General features: G+C 41.1%; 1 protein-coding gene across 1 annotated transcript in view; it reads right to left on the bottom strand.

Moving 5' to 3' along the window:
• Positions 1–639: 639 nt before the first annotated feature.
• Positions 640–21,965, bottom strand: part of LOC106809724 (sodium- and chloride-dependent glycine transporter 1-like) — a 50,495-nt gene continuing 29,169 nt past the window's right edge. The window contains exons 3-15 of the mRNA XM_014812910.1: positions 19,442–19,447; positions 17,361–17,365; positions 17,002–17,286; positions 14,220–14,352; positions 13,697–13,831; positions 9,891–9,994; positions 8,611–8,735; positions 6,411–6,523; positions 5,139–5,270; positions 4,284–4,383; positions 3,918–4,018; positions 2,751–2,921; positions 640–2,067 (exon numbers count right to left, since the gene is read on the bottom strand). Coding sequence (XP_014668396.1) covers positions 1,900–2,067; positions 2,751–2,921; positions 3,918–4,018; positions 4,284–4,383; positions 5,139–5,270; positions 6,411–6,523; positions 8,611–8,735; positions 9,891–9,994; positions 13,697–13,831; positions 14,220–14,352; positions 17,002–17,286; positions 17,361–17,365; positions 19,442–19,447 — 1,578 coding nt within the window. The 3' untranslated portion in view covers positions 640–1,899. The remainder of the gene's footprint in view (positions 2,068–2,750; positions 2,922–3,917; positions 4,019–4,283; positions 4,384–5,138; positions 5,271–6,410; positions 6,524–8,610; positions 8,736–9,890; positions 9,995–13,696; positions 13,832–14,219; positions 14,353–17,001; positions 17,287–17,360; positions 17,366–19,441; positions 19,448–21,965) is intronic.

Below are 21,965 nucleotides of genomic sequence, written 5' to 3'. Positions count from 1 at the left end.
ATCAGACACTTACTCTTCGCACGTCAGTGAAAAGCACATTTCATGGTCCTTTCAATAAAGTGATAAAAATGCTAGGTCAGCGCTGAAACAAAAAAGTTTTCCACTCTGTCCATTAGGCCATATCCTCAAAAAATGCCTGATATCTGACCTTTCCCCCACTGCCCTTTGACCAGTGACCGCAATTTCGCAATGGTGATGGGTTTCCGGCCCATCACACTATACACCGAATATTAAGAGCATAGGTCGAGCCGTTAAGATTTGTGCCGCAATTCCGTATTTCCTCCTAAACCTTAAGTTAAGGGGAAAATATTCCCCCTCCATTTACACATCTTGACCTTTGACCCCTGACCCCCAAATTTGGCATCCTGATTCCGTTTCACGATCCCCCCCCCCCCCCCACCGACGTCCCGAATATCGTGACCGTACGTCGAGCAGTTAAGATTTGTGCCCAACTGTTGACGAACGCACGCACGCACGCACGCACGCACGGACAACCATGTGATTCTACAAGCTGCATCTGACTACGTCAGATGAGCGAAAAATTCAGTGTTGACCTTTATTTTTTGTAAAGTCCATGATACAGTTCTGACACCATTAGCGTGCATAGTACGGCATAAATAAACCAATGGACGAGAAAAGTAACTCAAACTCCAAACTCAATGCTTTTATATTTACCTATGTCTCACGTGTTGTGCGTTTTTACACACTAAATAAGTGCTAAAATCCGAACTGCTATTCCTATCAGGATCAACTACGATGAACAATAATGATATCATAAAGTGTTTTATGGTTTGTTACTACATATACGACATACAATATGACACAATAAACACAAAATTACACAAGGTGTTGTATCGCGGGCAATGAACCTTCACGACTATATACGACATACATCCCATAATACCAATCCATGAAGATATGTATATAGAAGAACATCTTCTATCTAACATATGATAGGATTCCATACATAATAAGTATACACATATGAGCCAAATTCTGACTGATTAAATACGGTGAAAAAAAGTGATAAAGCTAATATTTAGTCTGTTACCAGTAAATATAGGTGAAATTGGTTCATTTATCTACGTGATCTTCTATAATTAAAACATCCCACAGTCGTCACGGATATTTATAAACAATGGCGTCACCTTGGAAATATTTCACCCAATTTTTATATGGCTTCACAGAGCAACAAAAAATTAAGCACAAAACACCGATATCGTACACCACACTTTATACGCGTAAACAATGTGCTTTAAAGTTAAATAAATAAACTATATAATAATGTACAATCACTGGGGTTGTGAAACAGAGAATTTTAATAACAAGGAAGCATAGCACACAGACACTCTTGCAGTCAGATGCACCTAAATTGTATTATTTTTGGAAGCATATAGTACGCATAGGCACAACTTGATTGGATATCTTTCACCCTTACAACAATAAAATTTTACGTCCACGCGTTAGAGTGGTTTAAGTACTGTGCCAAACAATCCTAATAAAACGTGTTTACGGTGGCAAACATTTCATAAACACTACTAATTCGTCTGGCTCAACTTTCACAACCTGCACCAGTTCGCGCTTATTTTACGGTAACCGCAAAAGAGATGCAGTAAAAATACATGTCAGCACCGACACATCTGAGCAACTAACTCGTTGAAATTCATGTTGGTGCGATGACGCAGCCTCACCTAAGCAAACCAGTGAATGAGATGACTAGCTTTGTAGCGGCTGAAGGAAGAAAGTACATTTGGCCCCCTATAGATTAATTAATGACTTAACCTACAGGCCTAAGTGAAGCAATATCATACGTGGAACAGTCGGTAGTACATGGCATTAGGAATGATTTCAGATCAATCTCAAAAAGCTCTACATTTCATCCATTGCAGGAGGAGTCCGTCATATCTCCAATGGCTCCATCTCTCTTAGGTTCACCAGAGTGGCTGCACTCGACTCTGGCACACTTTTCATGAAGCCATGTTCATGCAAAACTTGCTTGTACTCGATGCGATATCTGTCGATCGCAGGACCCCACTCCGGCGTGGGACGAAGTGCCATTCTTACACGCTGTAAAGAAATATCAACATGCACACTGTGACGGCAGCAAGTTGAGCAACACAGACATAGGGCATGAAATTAGCCAAAATGTGAACAGGCCCACCCAAAATTTTAAACAGGCCCTTACAAGTTTGAACATGCCCATAATTTTGTTCAAATTATTCCATTATTAATAAAAGTATTAGCTTTGTGTTTATTAGGCATACTCATAGTATTTATTTGCAGTTTGTATTAAGAAGTAGAGTAATTTAGCACATCATGCACATTTTAGCAAAATTATCAAGTGTTAGACACTTAGTAAAGCAAAAACTAGTCATGAAATTGGTAAATATTGTTGATATAAAGGCAAGATAGGCAAAATATCAAGGCCAAGTGGACTGATTATATGAGGGGTTGAACCGGCGGCTGCCGGAAAAATAGCGCTAATTTCGCGCACTGCAGACATGCATGCTCATGATTCCAGTCCCAAGCTTCACAAGTTCCTCGACCAAAGTGCGTCGCACAGCACACACTCACTATTACCACACACAGCCGCCCAAAACACACCACTCCATCCTAAACCGGACATTTACAGGTTTCGTCACGTTACTTACAAATGGCCATGAGTACCTAACTAAACTTGATTGGTTTTTTAAGTCTGAACCGATTCCACTGGGCACAGATCCACTAAACGCAGTATGAACGTCACTTACCTCCCATAGGGAGTTGCCTGGTGCAGTATACACTGCGCACACTGCCGATATGGGTATTGGAACCAGTGATGATAACGCCATCATCCAGCCAATTACTATTGCCCATTGCGGATAGGAGTAGTTGTTGTAAGAGATAGGCGTGTGCATCACCAAGGTAAAAACCAGCAAACACTGCAAACAACAACAACATATATATATATATATATATAGAGAGAGAGAGAGAGAGAGAGAGAGAGAGAGAGAGAGAGAGAGAGAGAGAGAGAGAGAGAGAGAGAGAGAGAGAGAGAGAGAGAGAGAGAGAGAGAGAGAGAGAGGGAGAGGGAGAGAGAGAGAGAGAGAGAGAGAGAGAGAGAGAGAGAGAGAGAGAGAGAAAGAGAATAGAGAGAGGGGAGAGAGCGGCAGAGGGAGAGAGAGAGGGAAGGTGGGAGAGAGGTAGCGAGAAAAGAGAGAGGGTAGAGGGCGAGAGAGATGGGAGTGAGAGGGGAAAGAGAGAGAGAGAGGGAGAAGGGGAGAGAGAGGGAAGAGAGAGATGGGAGTGAGAGGGGAAGAAAGAGGGGAGGGGCATAGAGAGGGAGAGAGAGAGAGAGAGAGAGAGAGAAAAGAGAGAAGAGAACAGACACAGATACTTTGGTTGTAGTTGCCTACTCACAGCGCTTCTATGATTACTGCATTGGAAATTATCACAAATTCTAACTACAATTTGAAAAGAAGTTAATATTATAATGCAAAAAGAATTGGGAAAATGGCACAGGACTTCACTTTTTCTGTCTATACAATATTAGATAAAAGATGATATCAACGATGATAAGGAATTTTAAGTATAAATTTATGTATGTGCAATACAGATGAACATGCTTCCTCTTTACATGTTACAGATGCACGTTACATGTTACATGTTATAGATGCACGTTACATGTTACATGTTACAGATGCACATTACATGTTACATGTTACAGATGCACTCCTTCTTCTTCCCAAGACAACAAACAGTAAGATAAGTAGTGACACTTACAAACACTCCATCTGAGAGACGATGTAACCAAACGATACATTACGTATGCGCAGAAACCAATGAACACAGCCTCACAGCTGATGCACGACTCCGCTCTCTTCTCCTTCCCTCTACTAGTACTATACTTAATTATCAAGGTTAGCTGAGATACTTACAAAGACCACAATGGGACTGATGTAACACCATGTCAGCTTCCACCACCAGCCTGGCCTATGATCAATCATCACACTGATATCCGTGAGAAATCGATCCGCTCCTAAAATGAATGCCGATAACTTTCGAATATGCCTCTCACTATTATAATAATATTTCAGAGATACTGAGCAGTTCCGTAGCTAAAGAGATTTAATCAGATGTTATTAATAATATTGTATTCAATAAATACATAACAAAACAATATTGAATAATAACAATATACAATATTTATGTAATGATACACATTTTATATAATGAATTTTTATGAATTAGTACAAAATTTAACCATATTAAGCTGACTATGGGAATGAAATGTTTTGACGTACCGTAAACCCAGCCAATAACAATGCACTCAATGAGTGAGATGAACATGAGAGCGAAAGCCGCACAGTACCAGTCCATTAGTTGTAGCACGTACATGCCGCCCTGCAACCAGACACCGACAACAATATACAGCACGTGCCGAAACTGGGCGTCAGCCTAGTTTTAGCGTGCGTACGAATGCCGCGCATATTCTACCGAGCCATAAAGCAATTTAATGAGCTATGCATGGTAAATGTTGACGGCTGCAAGTAAAAATAACGTTGGCTTCGTCTCTCTAACGTTTGTCCCTCTCTTCCTTCTTCTCTCCTTCCCCTGCCACCACTCTTTCTCTCGCTGGCTCGCCTGAACCCTGCTCCCTTTTGTGACTTAAAACAACTTTTGACCAATTATTTAATTACATAGTCGTTATCATCGCGTGTGCAGCGTGGACGGGGGAGGCACATGCCAGCAACCCATATAATTGACCCACACAGCATGTTCACTACACACCACAGCAGTTACGTTCATTAGTCCACAATTAAAAAAATCTTTGTTTGCCCTCACCCAACCCAGGCTGAAAAGTTTGGGTAGGTAGGTCCGCTTTTTACAAATTCAGCATGGTGTCTACATGCTCGGGTGTGCTTGTGTGGAGATACCTTTTATGTTGAATGTTTGTTTTGCTTGGTACATGATATAATGTATTGCCTACAGATTTATATAATGTACAGTGATACAATTTGTTAAAAAAAAAAGGATAAATAAAATGTTTTGAGTCCCTTTTTGGCGGGTCGGCCGGGTGAGGGCAAACAAACAATATTTTTATCATGGCCCCACTACATACCGCAGCAGTTATATTCATTAGATATGGCAGCACTTACGTTCATTATGCAGGGGATGCCAAACAAAAACTCAATGAAGCACATGAATCCGGTGAAGAGCATCTTACGGTTCCTCAGCAGCTGAGGAAACTCATCAATCAGCGAACTAGTCATCGTCTCAAACATCCCAAACTAAAACACAACAACAAAAACTAGCTGCCTAAGAAGAAAAGATGTTTGTTTCCGCTGAGCTGAAAAAAATTGGACACGGTAGGCATGGAAAACTTTTTTTTATCAAATATTTTTTTAATTTTTTTTATTCAAACAATACTTGTTTTATACTTATAACAGCCCATATAATGACTTCAAAGTCACATCAATGCTTTAACCGATCGATATCACGTTGGGATTTTGTTATTTTTTTAAATTATTTTTCTAATTTAAATTGTTTGTTGTTGTTGCCGATGAATCGTGCACCGGGGAGAAATACACATTTTCCGGAAATAGCCGAACGATAGTAGGGCGCAACTTCGGGATTGCTCGGGTCCATAATATACATGTGTACACATGTATACACATACGCATTGTGAACCCTAACCCTAACTCTAACCCTAACTCTAACCCTAAACAGAAAAAATAAATAAATAAACAGTTGGGATTTGAACCAACAACCTTTCAGACGTGACGCCCGTGCTCTACGAGTTCGGCTATTCTGGATTACTGACAATAGCACATGACATATGTCATGATATGATAAATAAGAAAATATGTAAAATGTGTATTTCTCCCTGGTGCATAAATCGCCGATCACAATAAAGAGTTTCGATACAGGGGTTTAAAATGGACTCGGTCGGGTTAGCGGACACAAACGTCTTTTTCTAGGCCTAAATACTGCGCCACCCCTGCTGGAAGAATAAATGACGATTCGGCAGAGGTTTACAGTACACACGTAGGATTTGGTAACTGTGCCTACATGATATGTGCTTGCACGCATCTTAATTTCACTAAAAAGCAGCACTTGTGCTGCATTTATACAGAATAAATCAGATTGAACTAATCAATTCTATTTCAGAATTCTGCTAACAGATTGTAGTATTCTTCAGTACTGTTGCCACTATATTCTGTTACTCAACCCCGATAAAGAACATTTTATCGCAACATCATCAGAGAAACACTCAATGCATACAACTGAGAGGGCTAATTATATCTCTAGGGTTATATGAATTAGTAATTTATTCACTTTATTTTATTTATTTATTTATTTTGATGATGATAAATTGATAAAAGAGATATCAGCACGAGTTTGAAAGCATCCCGTTGACTTTGCCATACCTGTGTGTCCATTCCGACCAGCAACAGCATAAAAAAGAAGAGGCAAGCCCACAGTGGAGACAGGGGAAGCGTTGCTATGGCTGCCGGATAGACTACGAATGCGAGACCAGGACCTGCAAAGATACAATGAGCTCTGTCACACAAATATTCACCACAATTTAAAAGATATACAATCAAAATTTATATACAAAAGAGATATGACAAAGAGATTACTTAATCACCAAGCTCTTTATTCTGTAAACGTATATAAAATACAATGTTCAATTTAAATGAAAGAACAATTAAACTTTTGTTGAGTATTGTTGGGCAGAAATTGGCATTTTATTCACTCCACACAATGCAAACCCTGTGCAAAAATACAATCCTGAAATACTTCAGCAGAATATTTTCCTGAACCCAACTGAAATGTGAATGTATTTGCCTTTGAAATAGACTCAGGTAGCTATCGACCTCCTAATTATTCAAAGGGGGAAATTAATTTAAACACATTAGTTAGGGAAAAGTACCCATGAAAATTAAATTGTGTAAAAGAGTTTAAAGATCGCACCACCTGAAGAGGCTGGTTAGAATACAACGATGGCATTCATTTTTCTCGCGCACTGAGATTCCAACACCAATGGAAAACTTCATGGTACCTAGCTGTCAGTCTTTCCTACATAAAAGTATGTGGCTAGGTTCACTTCTCTGCCTCCAATTTGGGGTGATGCTCCATTAGTAGCGTTCCCAACTTTAATGTCATTAATGTCGTGATATAAAAGAGATATAAAGGGGGGTGGATTGATATCAATTAGATATCAAGGGGGTTAGATATGAAATAGATATCAAGGGGAGTGCATCGATATCAATTAGATATCAAGGGGGGGTTAGATATGAAATAGATATCAAGGCGGGGGTTATATAGGCTATATAGAGGGAGCAAGCAACATTCAGACTGGGGTATATTACGATATTAATGACATTAAAGTTGGGAACGCTCCTAATGGAGCGTTAGCCCCAATTTGACACCTACTAGGTGTCACTGTATAAGTACTTTAACCTGTACTGAGATCATCCACCTTATGGCAGCTTCCTCCCCCTATCCAATAGTGGTCAGGGCTCAGAGGGTGTTTATATAGTGAGAAAGAAAACACGCTGGCTGGCCACGTTTGTATACATTGCACTTTGCTGACATCTGGTCAGTCATACATCAAGCACGTGTCGTTCACACATCCGCCCAGTGTGCACAGTTGTTTGCAGGAATATTAATACATGGCCCCCCAGCTCTGGCTGCTTCTACAATCGATGCATTGCATGGGCCTCGCACGTACTTAACAAACACATTTGCATGTGGGACTTGGTGGTATAAGATAAAACAGTTTTATTTATCGCTTTCAACATTAGTAAGTACAAGAATTTTAACAAAGAGAATAATAAACAATACAGCGAAGGGACGACGAAAAGACCATACAGTGATCTGGTCAGCCATCCCTTGGAAAATTTATAAAGTACACGGGCAACTGTCATTAGAGTAGAAAAAATTATAAAGTGAACGTGTTAATTCTCATATAAGATTCGCACGTAATACTGTAAACATAATTTAGTATAAGTGTACGTTATGAGAGTAACCGAACAAAGTGGGGAGGTTAATTCAGCACACCGATTTGTTTTCTAAATGGACATGCAAATCGTAGTTAAAATTTTCTGTCACGTTTAAATAATTGCATTCATAGCGATACACAGTATGTGTGATTCATACTGGCTGTGAATCGACTTGCAAACTGCAATGTGAATTCCGTACTAAAGTTAAAGGTTGGGGCTAGGATCGTAATGACAATGATGACAACGCTGACGTAGTGATAGGGGTCCTAAAGAAGCAGGATTGAAGACACGTGTATCTTGTGTGAATGGAAGAATGCATAAAGGGAGGAAAGGAAATGTGTACCTTGTGTAAAGGGAAATGTGTGTATGCACCTTGCACAAAGAGCAGAAACATGCATGTAGTATGTGTGAAAGTAAGAAGTATGTGCACCTGTGTGCCTTGTATGAAGGGAAGAACTATGCATGTGCCCTGCATGAAGGGAAAGATGTGCTTGTACCTTAAGGGAAAGACAGAAGTATGCGCACGTGTGTACCTTGTACATAGGGAAGAACTGTGTGTGTGTGCACATGTGTGTGCGTGCGTGCGTGCGTGTCCTATAGGAAGGGAAGCATGCGCATGTACCTTGCTTGACGACATCCTCAATGGGTAGACCTGTCATGGCCGACAAGTAACCCAAGATGGCGAACACGACGAGACCAGCGTATACGCTCGTGCCGCAGTTGATAAGTGGTACGAGCAGAGCATCCCTGCAAGGTAATGTAAATGTAATAGTAACAAGAGCAATCAGAGATAGCAAACCTCCGCCACAGCGTAACAGTACAGTACAGTAATCTTGCTGGTACATCCAATATAGTTTGATGCAATTTTCAGAAATTTGAAAAAAAAAGATCAAGGATTTTTTTAATGAATTTTGAAGTCTGAAGTCTCTCCCACAAAAAAAATCCTGGATCCAGATCTGGATCACCACCAAAATCTCATCGATTGGTTCTTGGCCTAAGACCAACTCGTCATCAAAAATGTCCGTAGGTTTTTGAGATATCCGGTTGACAGACAAACAAACTAACAAACAAACTAACAGGGGCGAAAACATAACCTCCTTGGCGGAGGTAACAAACTAACAGAGGCGAAAACATAACCTCCTTCGCGGAGGTAATTAATAATAAAAGGCTCAACTTGTTATCTGGCTGAGTAACGTACATGACTACGTCTAAACGCATAATGGATTTCAGTTCCACTCGTGTTTAGAGTTACTGATGAAGGGCACACCCAAAATTTTAATAAAATCTGCAAATCCTCTCTCGTTATACAATTCGGCCCATGCTCCTCAGCATAAGTGATTCTTATTAGCTAACAGACGGCGAATCCTCATAGCCATCATGAGGTTGCGCGTGGTTGACAAAAAGCTAACAATCCAGGCGTGTTGAATTTTTTATACCTGGAGTTGGCAGTCACCTCAATGCAAGATTAGAAAGTCAAGTTACGAATAGCGCTCAACAATAGTAATGATAGTGTAAACACACACCCTGCTGATTTGCCGGCCAGATTATACATATGCTCAGCTTGACATAAGAATGTCACGACGTGATTCAATGCTGACAATTGCAAATACCATGAGATTAGTAGTTGTCAGAAAAAATATTGACAAAAACGCAAATGTTTGCACTTTTAGAGAGAGAAACGTTGTAGCGATGTACTTCCTTTCGGGCTCTACACTATTCCAGCAGCGCAGACTGTGAATACCACTTACCAGCTGATACAAATAACGCTGTATAGATAGAAATTTACCAGCTGATGAAACTCATCTCATTGAATGGCATGCCATGGCTCATGAACAGTGTTGAGGCATAGCGAAGCTCCGATAACAGCAAATACATCCATACAGAAACATGTGAGAAACAAACCTGTAGCAGTTGTTATGGAACTTGTTGAAGGAAGCAAATGTGATCAAGCCACCCCAGGCCGGTCCCAGAGAGTAGAAAATCTGCGTTGCTGCGTCACCCCACACCTTCAAAGACGTCATAAAACATTCACTCAAACCGGATTAATGGCAGCCAATAACCGTACATAAATGTTCTTTAAAATTATTTAATAATAAAATACATTAATTGTTCTTCATTTTTATTAAAATGGTTAAAAGATAAACTACAAGTAAAGCTGTTAACCACAGCAATGATACTCACTAAGAGAAGTATTATAGATCGGCTATAAATACCTATGATAATCAGCATACGCTACGCCTACCTACTACTTTACTACTTACTGAACAGATTTTAGTTCAATCAGTTTAATTTTTACTTTATATGAAGTGAGATTGACAATAACAACTAATTTACTGCCAGTGCATATTGCAATCATAATATGCACAATTCTTCACTAATTACATATGCATTGGTAATGTTTATCAGTAATTAAGTGTACAGGGATAAAAATGCCAACTCAATGCTCATGTGATACCTCTGACACCCTGGATGATTCTTAGACAGAGGTTTTATAGAGGATCTTCAATTTCATAACTGAATTGCAACCGGCACTCAACAAAAATTAATATGTTTGCCCCTCCCACCTTAGCTTTATCTACCATCTATCGCTGTCGAAGAATCATCCCACTGACCCTTCACAAATTTATGTACCAACGCATCTAGCATGTGCAGGTATGAATTTGTGATTTATTAAAAGAGCAAATCACGATGAGGGGATGCCAACTAAGTATTGCTGACTAACACCTCAAGGTGTGTGCAAGGACGTGCACTGTGAACGACGCTGCAGATTCGCATATGCATTGAACTGCTTTAAAACGTTATGACTTGTGCAATGCACACATCAGCATCCTCGCGCAAGATTTTCTATTAGTTAGACATATACGGAAAAGATTCTCGTGATTTATTCACGGTGTGTACTAAGCGCTCCGTTATCAATCTTATTTTAGCAGAGTAGAGGTATAAATAAAATTATCACATCCACGTAAGCACAATAGATGCTTCCACTGCAGTCACGGCATTTCACTTGGCACGCACTTTGCTATATACAGTATATACTTACCAGGGCCAACGTGTGTCGCCATCAATAACAAGAGGCCACCGTGCACACAATCGCTCGCTTGCAATTTCATAAAATTAACATACTATATATAGTAGTCTTAGAGCCAGTAACATGTAATTTGTGGGAAAATGTGTTTTTAATGTAAGTTTTAGCAGATGGCATTCAACAGCACCTGTCAAATCTTCCGAACCACGCCCACTTGTCCGGACCGAACATGCGTGGCTTTTCGAACAATGGCTGCCAAACCTTCCAAACCACGCCCGCCCGACCTTCCAAACCGAACACGCATGACCTTCCGAACCACGCCCACTTGTCCAGACCGAACACGCGTGGCTTTCCGAACAATGGCTGCCAAACCTTCCAAACCACGCCCGCCCGACCTTCCAAACCGAACACGCATGACCCTCCGAACCACTCCCGCTTGACTTTCCAGACCGACCACGCATGACCTTTTGAACCACACCCACCGACCTCCCGAACCATGCCCGCCCGACCTTCCGACCCGAACACGCATGACCTTTTGAACCACACCAACCCGACCTTCCTAACCAAACACGCACGACATGCCAAACCATGCCTGCCCAACCTTCCAAACCGAACACGCACGACCTTTTGAACCACACCCACCCAACCTCCCGAACCATGCCCACCCGACCTTCCGACCCGAACACGTGTGGTCTTCCGAACAATGCCTACCAGACCTTCCAAACCATGTCCACCCGACCTTCCTACCCAAACACGCATGACCTTTTCTGAACCACACCAGCCCGACCTCAACAATGATACCTGCACAAACTTTCAAACCACACCACTCCAGAGCAATGCCCACCCTCACCTCCAAACCCAGCCTGGATCACTTTTTGAGCAATGCCCACACTGCCCTCAAAGTCAAACCCACCCCACCTTCGAAACAATGGGTGCCTGACCTTTAAAGCCACACCCACCCGACCTTCAAAACAATGGTTGCACGGCGTTCTAAGCCACACCAACCCAACCTTTATAAGAATATGCGCCCATTACCTTTAGAACTACACCTGATTGATCTACTGATACACCACCATAACTGCCAAACCAATTCTAAAGAATTATATTATTAAAGGGTAATAGTGACATGTCACAGTTTGATAACATAGAGGATCAGTGTACAGGTATTTCAACTACAGTTAAACCTTGATTATCCGAACGAGACGGGCTGGGAGTATTTTGTTCGGATAACTGGTGCCAGTGTTTAAAATACACGGCCGGTTCAGCTCCGGTTCAGCGCATGGCGCTTGGCAACTGTTCACAGGTAAATTACGTCAGCAACTGTACCGACTGTTTCCAGGCAACGTTACGTCAAACGCGCGCCGCCTATCTAGCGTTCTACAGCGCTAAACAAAGAACAAGTGAACAATCAAATATCTTTTCTTGAATTATGAATAACACGAATGGATTGAAATATTTAATTAAATTATCTCAAAATAAACCTTCATCTCAGTGCAATATTGAAATAAGCTTGAATTCTTAATCACCTCTGAATAGTGGGTGCTCCAACGGGTCACGGGATCGTGTAGCTTATTAAATATTCACGGGACCTTGAGATCTTGTTCGGATAATCGGAAATTCGGTTAATTGATGTTCAGATAACCTAGGTTTGACTGTACAGGTGCTAGAGCCATAGGTAGTGTCTATACTATGTCAAGTATTCTAACACCATGCGGAACACCACCCTCACCTCTTACATTGAGATTAGCGTAACAGTAACAAAACACTGTATAAACACATTGATATTTTTTCACAACCAATAGTAAACACGATCATGCTTGTCTCGAAAAGAGTCGGCAAAATCAATTTGATAGATTCCAAATGTGTTTACACGTATTTCTAACCAGCTATCCGTCACTTACCTATACAATTAACCCTGAGCATTTCTATGAAATTTAGTCGCATTTACCCATCATGAGTAAAAATAAATGAGAGTCATTACAGTTGAACCTTTCAGCTAGGGCATTTCAGTTTTAGATGACACTACAGAACCTAAAAACAAAAGCAACGTTGCCCATAAAACTAATTACAAAATTCCACGTATTCATTAAAATAAAACTGGCCGTTCCTGTGGTGAATGCTCAGGTTTCTTCCATCCGAAATCTCTCGATATCACTCGATTGTACACCGACAACAACAGAAACAACGACAATGACATCTGACACCAATGCCTTACCACGCTAAGCCAGTTTGCCCTGTGTCAAATGGTGATCCACAATACCAATGTTGTTTCACAAACCAACACAGATAGGAGCGCAGTAACTGATGCGCAGTTGCCCGAAGGATGAGAGAGATTGTCATTGTCGCTGCGCGTGCTTTCTTAATTAAGGAAACTAGTGAGTTAGTACTGTACTAGCAAACATATACTAAGCTGGTTGAACGCTATGTCTAACTAACAATCAAACCTGCTGTCCTCACGTCTGTCAGTATGCCCGTAACCATGGAAACCGAACGTGGGCCCTTGTCAACGTCTTTCTCTCGGGCATGGGGTGGAGATGATTAGGAAAGACAAGGCTACGTGTGACAAACACGCTGGTGAGAGCCGTTAGTAACATGCAATTCTCGTATTAGTAAGAATAGGGACTATGCGAAACACCCATCTGATGCAGCAGAACTTAGGTGTCATATAAATCCATAAACTAGCCTTGAAGCTCCTCAGTTGTCCCCACTTGGGTTGAAGGTAAAAGCGCAATCCGTCCACTGCACCTTCAAGCATGCAGCCCCGGATCAGCAAGACCGTAAGCAGTACATAGGGAAATGTAGCCGTGAAATAGACAACCTAGAAAATAGAAACTGTTTGAATTCCATTCTCGCTGCAGATCTCAAGATTGCTTAGAGAATGGAAAGAAGGTACGTCTGCTCACATAATACCCATTGTCTGATGCCATTTCTATTTAGATTCGTTGTCTTCGTAATATATCCAATATTTACATACTGGTGAGAAAGCAATGAAAAATGATATTGTAAATGCTATATGTTAAGCTTTCTAAGTATGAGTTTCAATTATACGTATTATCTTATTTTAGAAAGTAGTTTTTTAATTAGGATTCGTAAAATTCTTTTTATAGATCCAAGGGCTCGTTCTTAAAAGAAGATATTTGACATCTAACGGTATTATTCACACTGCACTGTCCATTCCTAAAACAATACAGGCAACATTGTCTCACCCTGCCTGATGACTTTATACCCCTGCTAACGCAGACGAAGATGAGGACCCAGGCGATGAATAGACAAGCGAGCAGCTCTAATCTGACGCTGCCCATGTCCTCAATACCACTACTGATTTGTAGTACGTAACGTCTGAAGGAAATGGACCCAACTTCAATTCTCTTAGATCGCACGAGTAAACAAATGCTCAGTGACAATAATTGTCAATACACTTAAACAAGCACACATGTGACAAATCAAAGAAGATCAATTGTCAATTGTTAATCAATTATAACATTAATGATGGAGACACGCACTACAGTCGATTAGTCAATTATTATGTTTGATTGAATGTATCTTCAATACAAGTAAAAATAAAATATCAGACTCGTTATAAAAAATCCAGTACAAATCAAAAATAGAAAATCAAAGCGATTAGAACTGGTATGGGTGGACTGACGTAAAAATGTCTGATTCCACAATAACTTGCAGTCGCCACCCAAACTAATCAACTGAATTAAAAAGTGATTTAAACATTGATAGACAATTGACAGAATCATTAATTGATAAACCACATGAGGAATGTTGTCAACAATGTATAGAGAGAGGAAAAGGATAAACATATAGCCTCATACAAGTATCGACGTTTCCATGAGAAGTCGGACAATAACTGTGGAACTTTCAAACGTCATTATTCCGATTATATGCACACATACGTACATACAAAACAATTTGCTGGCTGCCATGACAACACCAGAGTTCTGTACCAGCTGAGAAAAAAGAGAAAGGCATTGATTTTCTCAGACCACAATGCACAATGATGCCTGATGCAATCGATGAATAATTCTCTCAGTGTGTTGGCGGATAGCAGCACCTCTGCATACAGAAAACTGAAGTAAATGTTTCCCAACGCGGGCACACAAGAATTGTTGCGACACTACATTCCTATTGCGCGCCATCACAGATTAAACACACCTACCCCTTAAACGCATCGCTGCGCATGGTCATATCAAAGTTGCATCATCATAACAGCGTCAAATTGTAACTGTGCTGTCTGATTCTATTCTTACATTGCACACACTTGGAACGATATATATCAGTTCAGCTTTGTATTGAAGCACAGCAGTCTTGTCAGACCAATTTTGACATGGCCACGCCAATGAATTACTAAGAGTGAGAGCAACACAATGTCAAATTTCAAAACGAATACACAGGTTAATCCTGTCGTATATGTAGTTCTGTCCTTGCAGGAGAAGAATCAATTCTCCTTTATGAACTACATATTCTTGGTGTAACAGTCTTACCAGACCTTCTCTGACATGGGAGAATCAAGTGAAATTAGCATCGAGCAGTCTATGATAAATAAATTGAATTCTTGACAGCAAGAACTCGCAATCCAATGTACAAATGAACTAGTACGTACCACCCAGCTATCAGTTAAAAGATAGGACTGCCCAATGCTACAAATGTTGCAAAATTTTACTTGATATAGAACTAATGTTTGTTACCTCCGCCAAGGGGTTGCCAGGAGGTTATGTTTTCACCGGCGTGTGTTTGTTCGGCGTGTGTTTGTGGGTTTGTTTGTGTACAGCCTAACTGAAAAAGTTATGAACGGATTGTCATAAAATTTTCAGGATAGGTCAGAAATGGGCTAACTTAGAATTGATTAGATTTTGGTGGTGATCCGAATCCAATTAATTAATTAATTAATAAAATTTTCAGGATAGGTCAGAAATGGGGTAACTTAGAATTGATTACATTTTGGTCGTGATCCGGATCCAAATAATTAATTAATTAATAAAATTTTCAGGATAGGTCAGAAATGGGGTAACTTAGAATTGATTACATTTTGGTCGTGATCCGGATCCAATTAATTAATAAAATTTTTCACAGTGATTGAGCTGCCTTGGCGGAGGTCTGCGCTCTCCGAGTGCTCTAGTTGTACATGTTTTAGTGGTGGGCATACATATACATGCCTGTGTACAAGCATACACATTTGCTCATCATCAAGATAAGAATGGAAGCCATCGTAAACCTAGAATAAAGTAATATTGTACAGTCAGGTATGTTATTCGTGGATTTGTGCGTGTGAGTGCATGAGTGTTACGGAAAAGCTACACCTATCAGGAGAAGGAAGGGAGAGTTTGTATAGGTGTAATTGTATTTAGAACGGTATTCCTGTGAGAATGAAGACCGGAAGAAGATGCATCTCAGCCTGGCAAGGTCGTAGAATACCTGCTCATGTATAAACATTCACGTTCATTAATACTGTTCACAGACCTATGCAACTTAAAATACATAGACCAGTATATGATACTGTCCTGTATCTGATACATAACTTCAACATTTTCAGCTTGCTCTATTCCGAATCTAATATATCGCAAAGACTGTTTATTAAAACAGTATCACAGTGCAGTCATACGTGATGGTATCGCACATTTCTAACGAGGAATTCGAGTGTACCGTGGCTCCACCTACAATGTTGAATGTGGACTTACAATAAGCAGTCTACTCTTTCTTGTTAACACAAAATTTCGTGTTACAAACATTTTCTCTGGAAAGCATTACTTCTAATGCGTAGTTTCCTGTACTGCGCTCCTGGCCCTTTCCTTGGGCCTTAGTAAGAATCACCAGACGCCACAATCAATAAAATTTCGAGTACTCAGTGAAATCTCAGATAATGCTCTAAACTCGAGCATGGCACGAAACCAGCTCATCTCCCCACGCCACGTTTCACCTCGAATCCTGCGCAAAACGCAGCGCATACCGTCTCGTCTGACCGCACCGCTGTGGAGCACTCACGTCCAGAACTCCTGGCTCGGTATGTTGACGTACGCCGACCGCGCCTCCGACACGTTCACGATGCTGCTGCTGCTGTTGTCGCCGCTCAGACTCTCGTAACCCGCATCGCCGCTGGCGTTACCAAGCTCGCGGCAGTCGGCCGTGTTCCAGGGATTGCCGCACGTTGCCCACGGCACGACGCTCTCCCGCACCGAAAGGTACATGTAGTAGAGTGTCCACGTGATGATGACATTGTAGTAGATGCAGACGATGCCGGAGACGATGACCATCCCATAGCCGAGTCCTAACGAAAGTATCAAGATAACGAACACAAGATTGTCATCTCCGACCATCGGCTAATCTTCAATATACAAATGGCGTTCATGTATTACCTTACATAATGCCTGTTTTTATGTTTACATGATGTCAAGAGTAGATACAAACAAACTTGTCTTTATTCACCCCTGATGATGTATTTATGAATTTTTCCTGAGATGTCGACCATTTTAAATCATATGGAAACGAGTGAAACCTGGTGAAAAGCCATATCAAAATAAACGAGTTGTCATAATAACGGAGTTGATTCTTGATATTATATGCTTATCTGCAACCTCCAAAACTGTGGTCGCGACTTAGGGTTTCTAGCTCAGATGGGAGAGACTCCCATATCGGTACTCTGTTTCTGTAGCTTGAAAAACCATAATTCTCACTAGAGTGTGTTCCAGAGTAATTTGTTTAGGTGTATCGTGTGTTGTGAAGGTGGGCAGTGAGGTATCCTGAGAAGGCAGGCAGGTAAGTACCTGCTTATAAATCTTACCATGAATAGGTCCATTTAAAATAAATAAATGACTTACATTTCTTAAGCGCCTGATAAGGGGAACCGCGCTGGTTTTTGGGTCACAGCCAGGGGTTTGTTATTCACTCTATAAATAGTTAATCATATCTATAAGGCTGAAAAGGGATGGGCTGGTATAGATTAGTTTTCTAACTGTGCATTGGCTATCACAATCCTATGAGCTAGACAGTGCTAGAGGGCCAGCTGACAGCCAGACGTCCCTGGAAGTGATAGGGCCATAATAAAAATATTGTTTGTTTGCCCTCACCCAACCGACCCGCCAAAAAAAGGCCGACTCAAACATTTTGATTGAGCTTTCAGATTATTTTTTTTTACAAATTGTATCACCAGTCCTCGCCAAAAGCGTCGGACCGTCGGACAAAACCGGTGATTTTTGCACTGGTCCGACAAGAAATTTGGCTTTACCAGACCGTGTCTCAGGTAACATTACACCAACTAATACGCAGAGGCGACGGGTACGTCAGTACCACACACTATGCCTAACCCTAATATCCCTGCCTATGGCTATCTTATATACGCGTGTACCAAATTAATCTATGGTGTGGGAAAGCGATAGGAAGAGATTGGCCGTTATATGATAAAAGATAAGAAAATGATGACATGCGACGTGTGTGTGAACTATCATGGGAAGTTTATATTACTATCACTGATTATACCTGGATCACACAACTGGACAAGGCCAAACGCCTAGAAATAGGTGAAACCTGCATTAATGACAAAGCTGGCATTATCGAATGCATTGCTGATTGTACGCGTCATGAAATGGATGGAAAAATAAACGATGCTAGCTTTTTCAGCTTTATCATGGACGGGTCAACAGACATAGCTGGTGATGAGCAGGAAAGCATATATGTTAGATATGTCCACAAAGGAAAAGCAACAGAGATGTGAATGTGTTTTAATGTTTCAATATTTGTTGCGCAGTCAACATATCATTCGTCCATGGTAAACTATTTTTTACTGGACCGAATGTCCAGTAAAGATTTGTCTTTTGGCGAGGACTCGTACACTGTATATTATATAAATCTGTAGGTAATTGAATACATTATATGTACCAAGCAAAACAAACATTCAACATAAAAGGTATCTCCACACAAGCACACCAGAGCATGTACACACCATCCTGAATTTGTAAAAAGACCCCCCTCAAAAAAAAGATTTAAGCCTACCTACCTACCCAAACTTTACAGCCTGGGTTGGGTGAGGGCAAACAAAGATTTTTTTAATTGTGGCCTAGGCTCCAAATTGCTCTAGAATGTAATCTGGGATATATATTGTCAGGAAAATAGAGAAAAACCACATTTGAACAAATTTTTAATGCCATAGAAGTTATATACTGTAACAATACACTATACAACAGTAATAGCTATGTAAGATTTGTGTCATTATTCGTATCACATTAACTAGCACCTATCGCCTAAAAATAGGCATAGGAACCCCGAGGGGGGGCACTCCATATATATAGAGTACCGAAGTGTGACGTCACGTTGGCAAGACAACGCCGCGGCGTGGTTCTACACAAGCCACTGGCTCCATAACGTTAACTGCGTGAAAATGTTGTGCTGACGTAAAACACGAGTGTGTGCGCTGCAGACAGCGGTAAAGCATCGGTAGCAAGTCGATCTTACAATATTTAATGAGTTAAAAAAAAAATTAAGGAAAAAAATAAAAAAAAATTTTAAATTTTGTTGTTGTTAATTTCCCCCCCCCCGTTGCTTTTCACTTCCATCCTTTGGAAATCTATAAAAACTGCAATAATGACTCTCAGAAGTGACTGGTACAATCGGTACAAAACACGACACGCAGTTAATGTTACCAGAGCATATGATTGTGTAAGAACCAGCAGGCTCGTTGTCAGCCACCGTGACGTCATCACTTCGTACTCTATTGCATAGTAGGTATGTGCGCGGGAGAAACCCCCATTTCACCCCTAAACTTCCATTCCATCTGCATCCATTTTAGAATATCTCGATCCAGCAGCAATCACAATTTGCAGGTACCATGCAGGATCTTACCTTTTCCCGTTCCGCGAAACCAAGTTCAACATTTTCGGGCTACTGTTCTTGCGATTCGGCCCCGGATATCCGTGCGCGCAAGCGCGCAACTGGTAACACACCTCACACCTCTGATTTCGCTGCACCTTCAACTCATCACCTTCACGGTTCTTTAACCACGGTTACATGATATAAACGCGAAGCCCAACCATACTTCCTGAATTGAGGAGTTCTGGCCATTGCACTACGGGTTTCACTACCTACCGGTAGTCAGGACATTTCCTAGCAAATGCTCCTAATTCGAAGTTCGCTAGCCGCGCCCTTCGGGTTTCGTGTAAAAACGCATGTTGAACTTTGTTGCTTTGTTTGTTTTCGTTGATCAGTGTACTCACATATGACGTGCGATAGACGGCGCACACGAACGCGAGGCTATAGGCATAGTAGACTGCGTACCCGTTTGGCCACCTTTATACTCCGGCAATTGTACACTCACGTAGTGGAGCGTGTGAAACTGTCAGACGGGGTACAGTCTCATCATGCACATGCATTCGATAGCATGGCGTCTATTTATTAACCAACTGGAAAAGTTTCTTATTGATCGTCGCCTTTGTATTCCCGGTTAATTTAATGACGAGCCGCAACTAATTTTTCATCGGAAGGTCATCTAATTAAAAGGGAAAGTCGAATTTCTGTTATGGCCAGACTAACGCACTATAATAAGTATGTTCACGTCGGCCCCCAAATGTCTTACCCCTCTGCTGTCCCCCACTAAAATTGGCTGGACTGTCGCTGGCGCCTAAATGATCCGTGCGCCGGCCAATGCACGGATCCATAGCTGCCAGCGCTGCATACTGTCGTAGGACGTTCCCGCGGTCGCGTGCGCCTTGCCGCGGAACTGCGCGCAAGATCTGCGCTTAGCGCTTAGGATCAACACCTCCTTTCGGCAACGCTTCTCTAGTATCCCGTCTCATCTGGTTTATTTATATCCGATGATGAACTGCGTGCGTGTTTTATTGCCGCTGTAAAATATGTGCATATTGCATATGTGCGCAACCCAATTTTCGAACATAGCCAGTTCCAGAGCATCCCACATTCAACAAACATTAGTTCCAGATCCCCCATTTTTGACTTCACAGTGGCACATACCTACCATAATGTAGGATGAGTGCCCCCCCCCTCCGGGATAGGAACGAAATGGATTAGATTTAAAATTACAGCAAATAAAAATATCTATATTTCTTGAGCAGGTTCATTCAATAACAGACCATTGATTTCAATTAATTAATACTCTAAACTGCACAGGTTTCGCATGTCAACCAACTGGTAGTTGTGCGTTAGAGAAAACCTACTACGCATAAATAATGAAGGAAACGTAGCTTTAACTGGAAACCAGACCATATCACGAATCTTGCTCCCCAACCACTGACCCAGAACTGTTCATTATTTAGGCTATATATTGTTGCCCACAGCCTGTGGCCTTCAGTTTTGTTGATGCTGACAATCTGGGTGAAACAGGGAAGGGCCTATAACATCAGGGAGGGGCTTGAAAGTTGTTTACGAATCTGTCAGTGTTCAACTCTAGTCAAAGATAAAAAATCATATCGACACTACGGAACAAACCTAATAAAAAAAGGCCCTAACCAGAGACGTGTGTAACGTAGTGGTTAATGTACTATTTGTGAGTGTTTAGGTAGAATAACTGGACAGGATGTTATAATATAACAGCTGTAAAACGTAAAAACAACTCGGAAAGGCAAGCTGTGCTTGTACATCAGACCTTAAAGGGATAGTAGACGCTAGGATTTTACTGCATACAACTGTACTTACCGTATAACAAATCGTCTATACCCACACGTATTTGTTACCAGATACCTAATTTAATTGTTATAATTAATTACACATCAACGCTACGAAATTTGAACGTTAAATTAATAAATAAGAAACACCCTCGGTCTGTAGCCCTTGGCTGAATAGTGGTTTTGCGCAACTTATCAGATCGTGCGCTTTGAGTGGCGCCACCGTCGTTGTAATTAAACTGTAGTCGTTAGTTTTAAAACATTTTTACTTCCGCCAGGGGCTTGGCGGAGGTTATGTTTTCACCGGCGTGTGTTCGAGTGTTGGTTTGTGGGTTTGTG

This window comes from Priapulus caudatus, unplaced genomic scaffold (genome assembly GCF_000485595.1).
Source record: "Priapulus caudatus unplaced genomic scaffold, Priapulus_caudatus-5.0.1 Scaffold380, whole genome shotgun sequence".
NCBI classification, from domain to species: Eukaryota; Metazoa; Priapulida; class Priapulimorpha; order Priapulimorphida; family Priapulidae; genus Priapulus; species Priapulus caudatus.
This window is presented reverse-complemented; position numbering and strand designations above follow the sequence as displayed.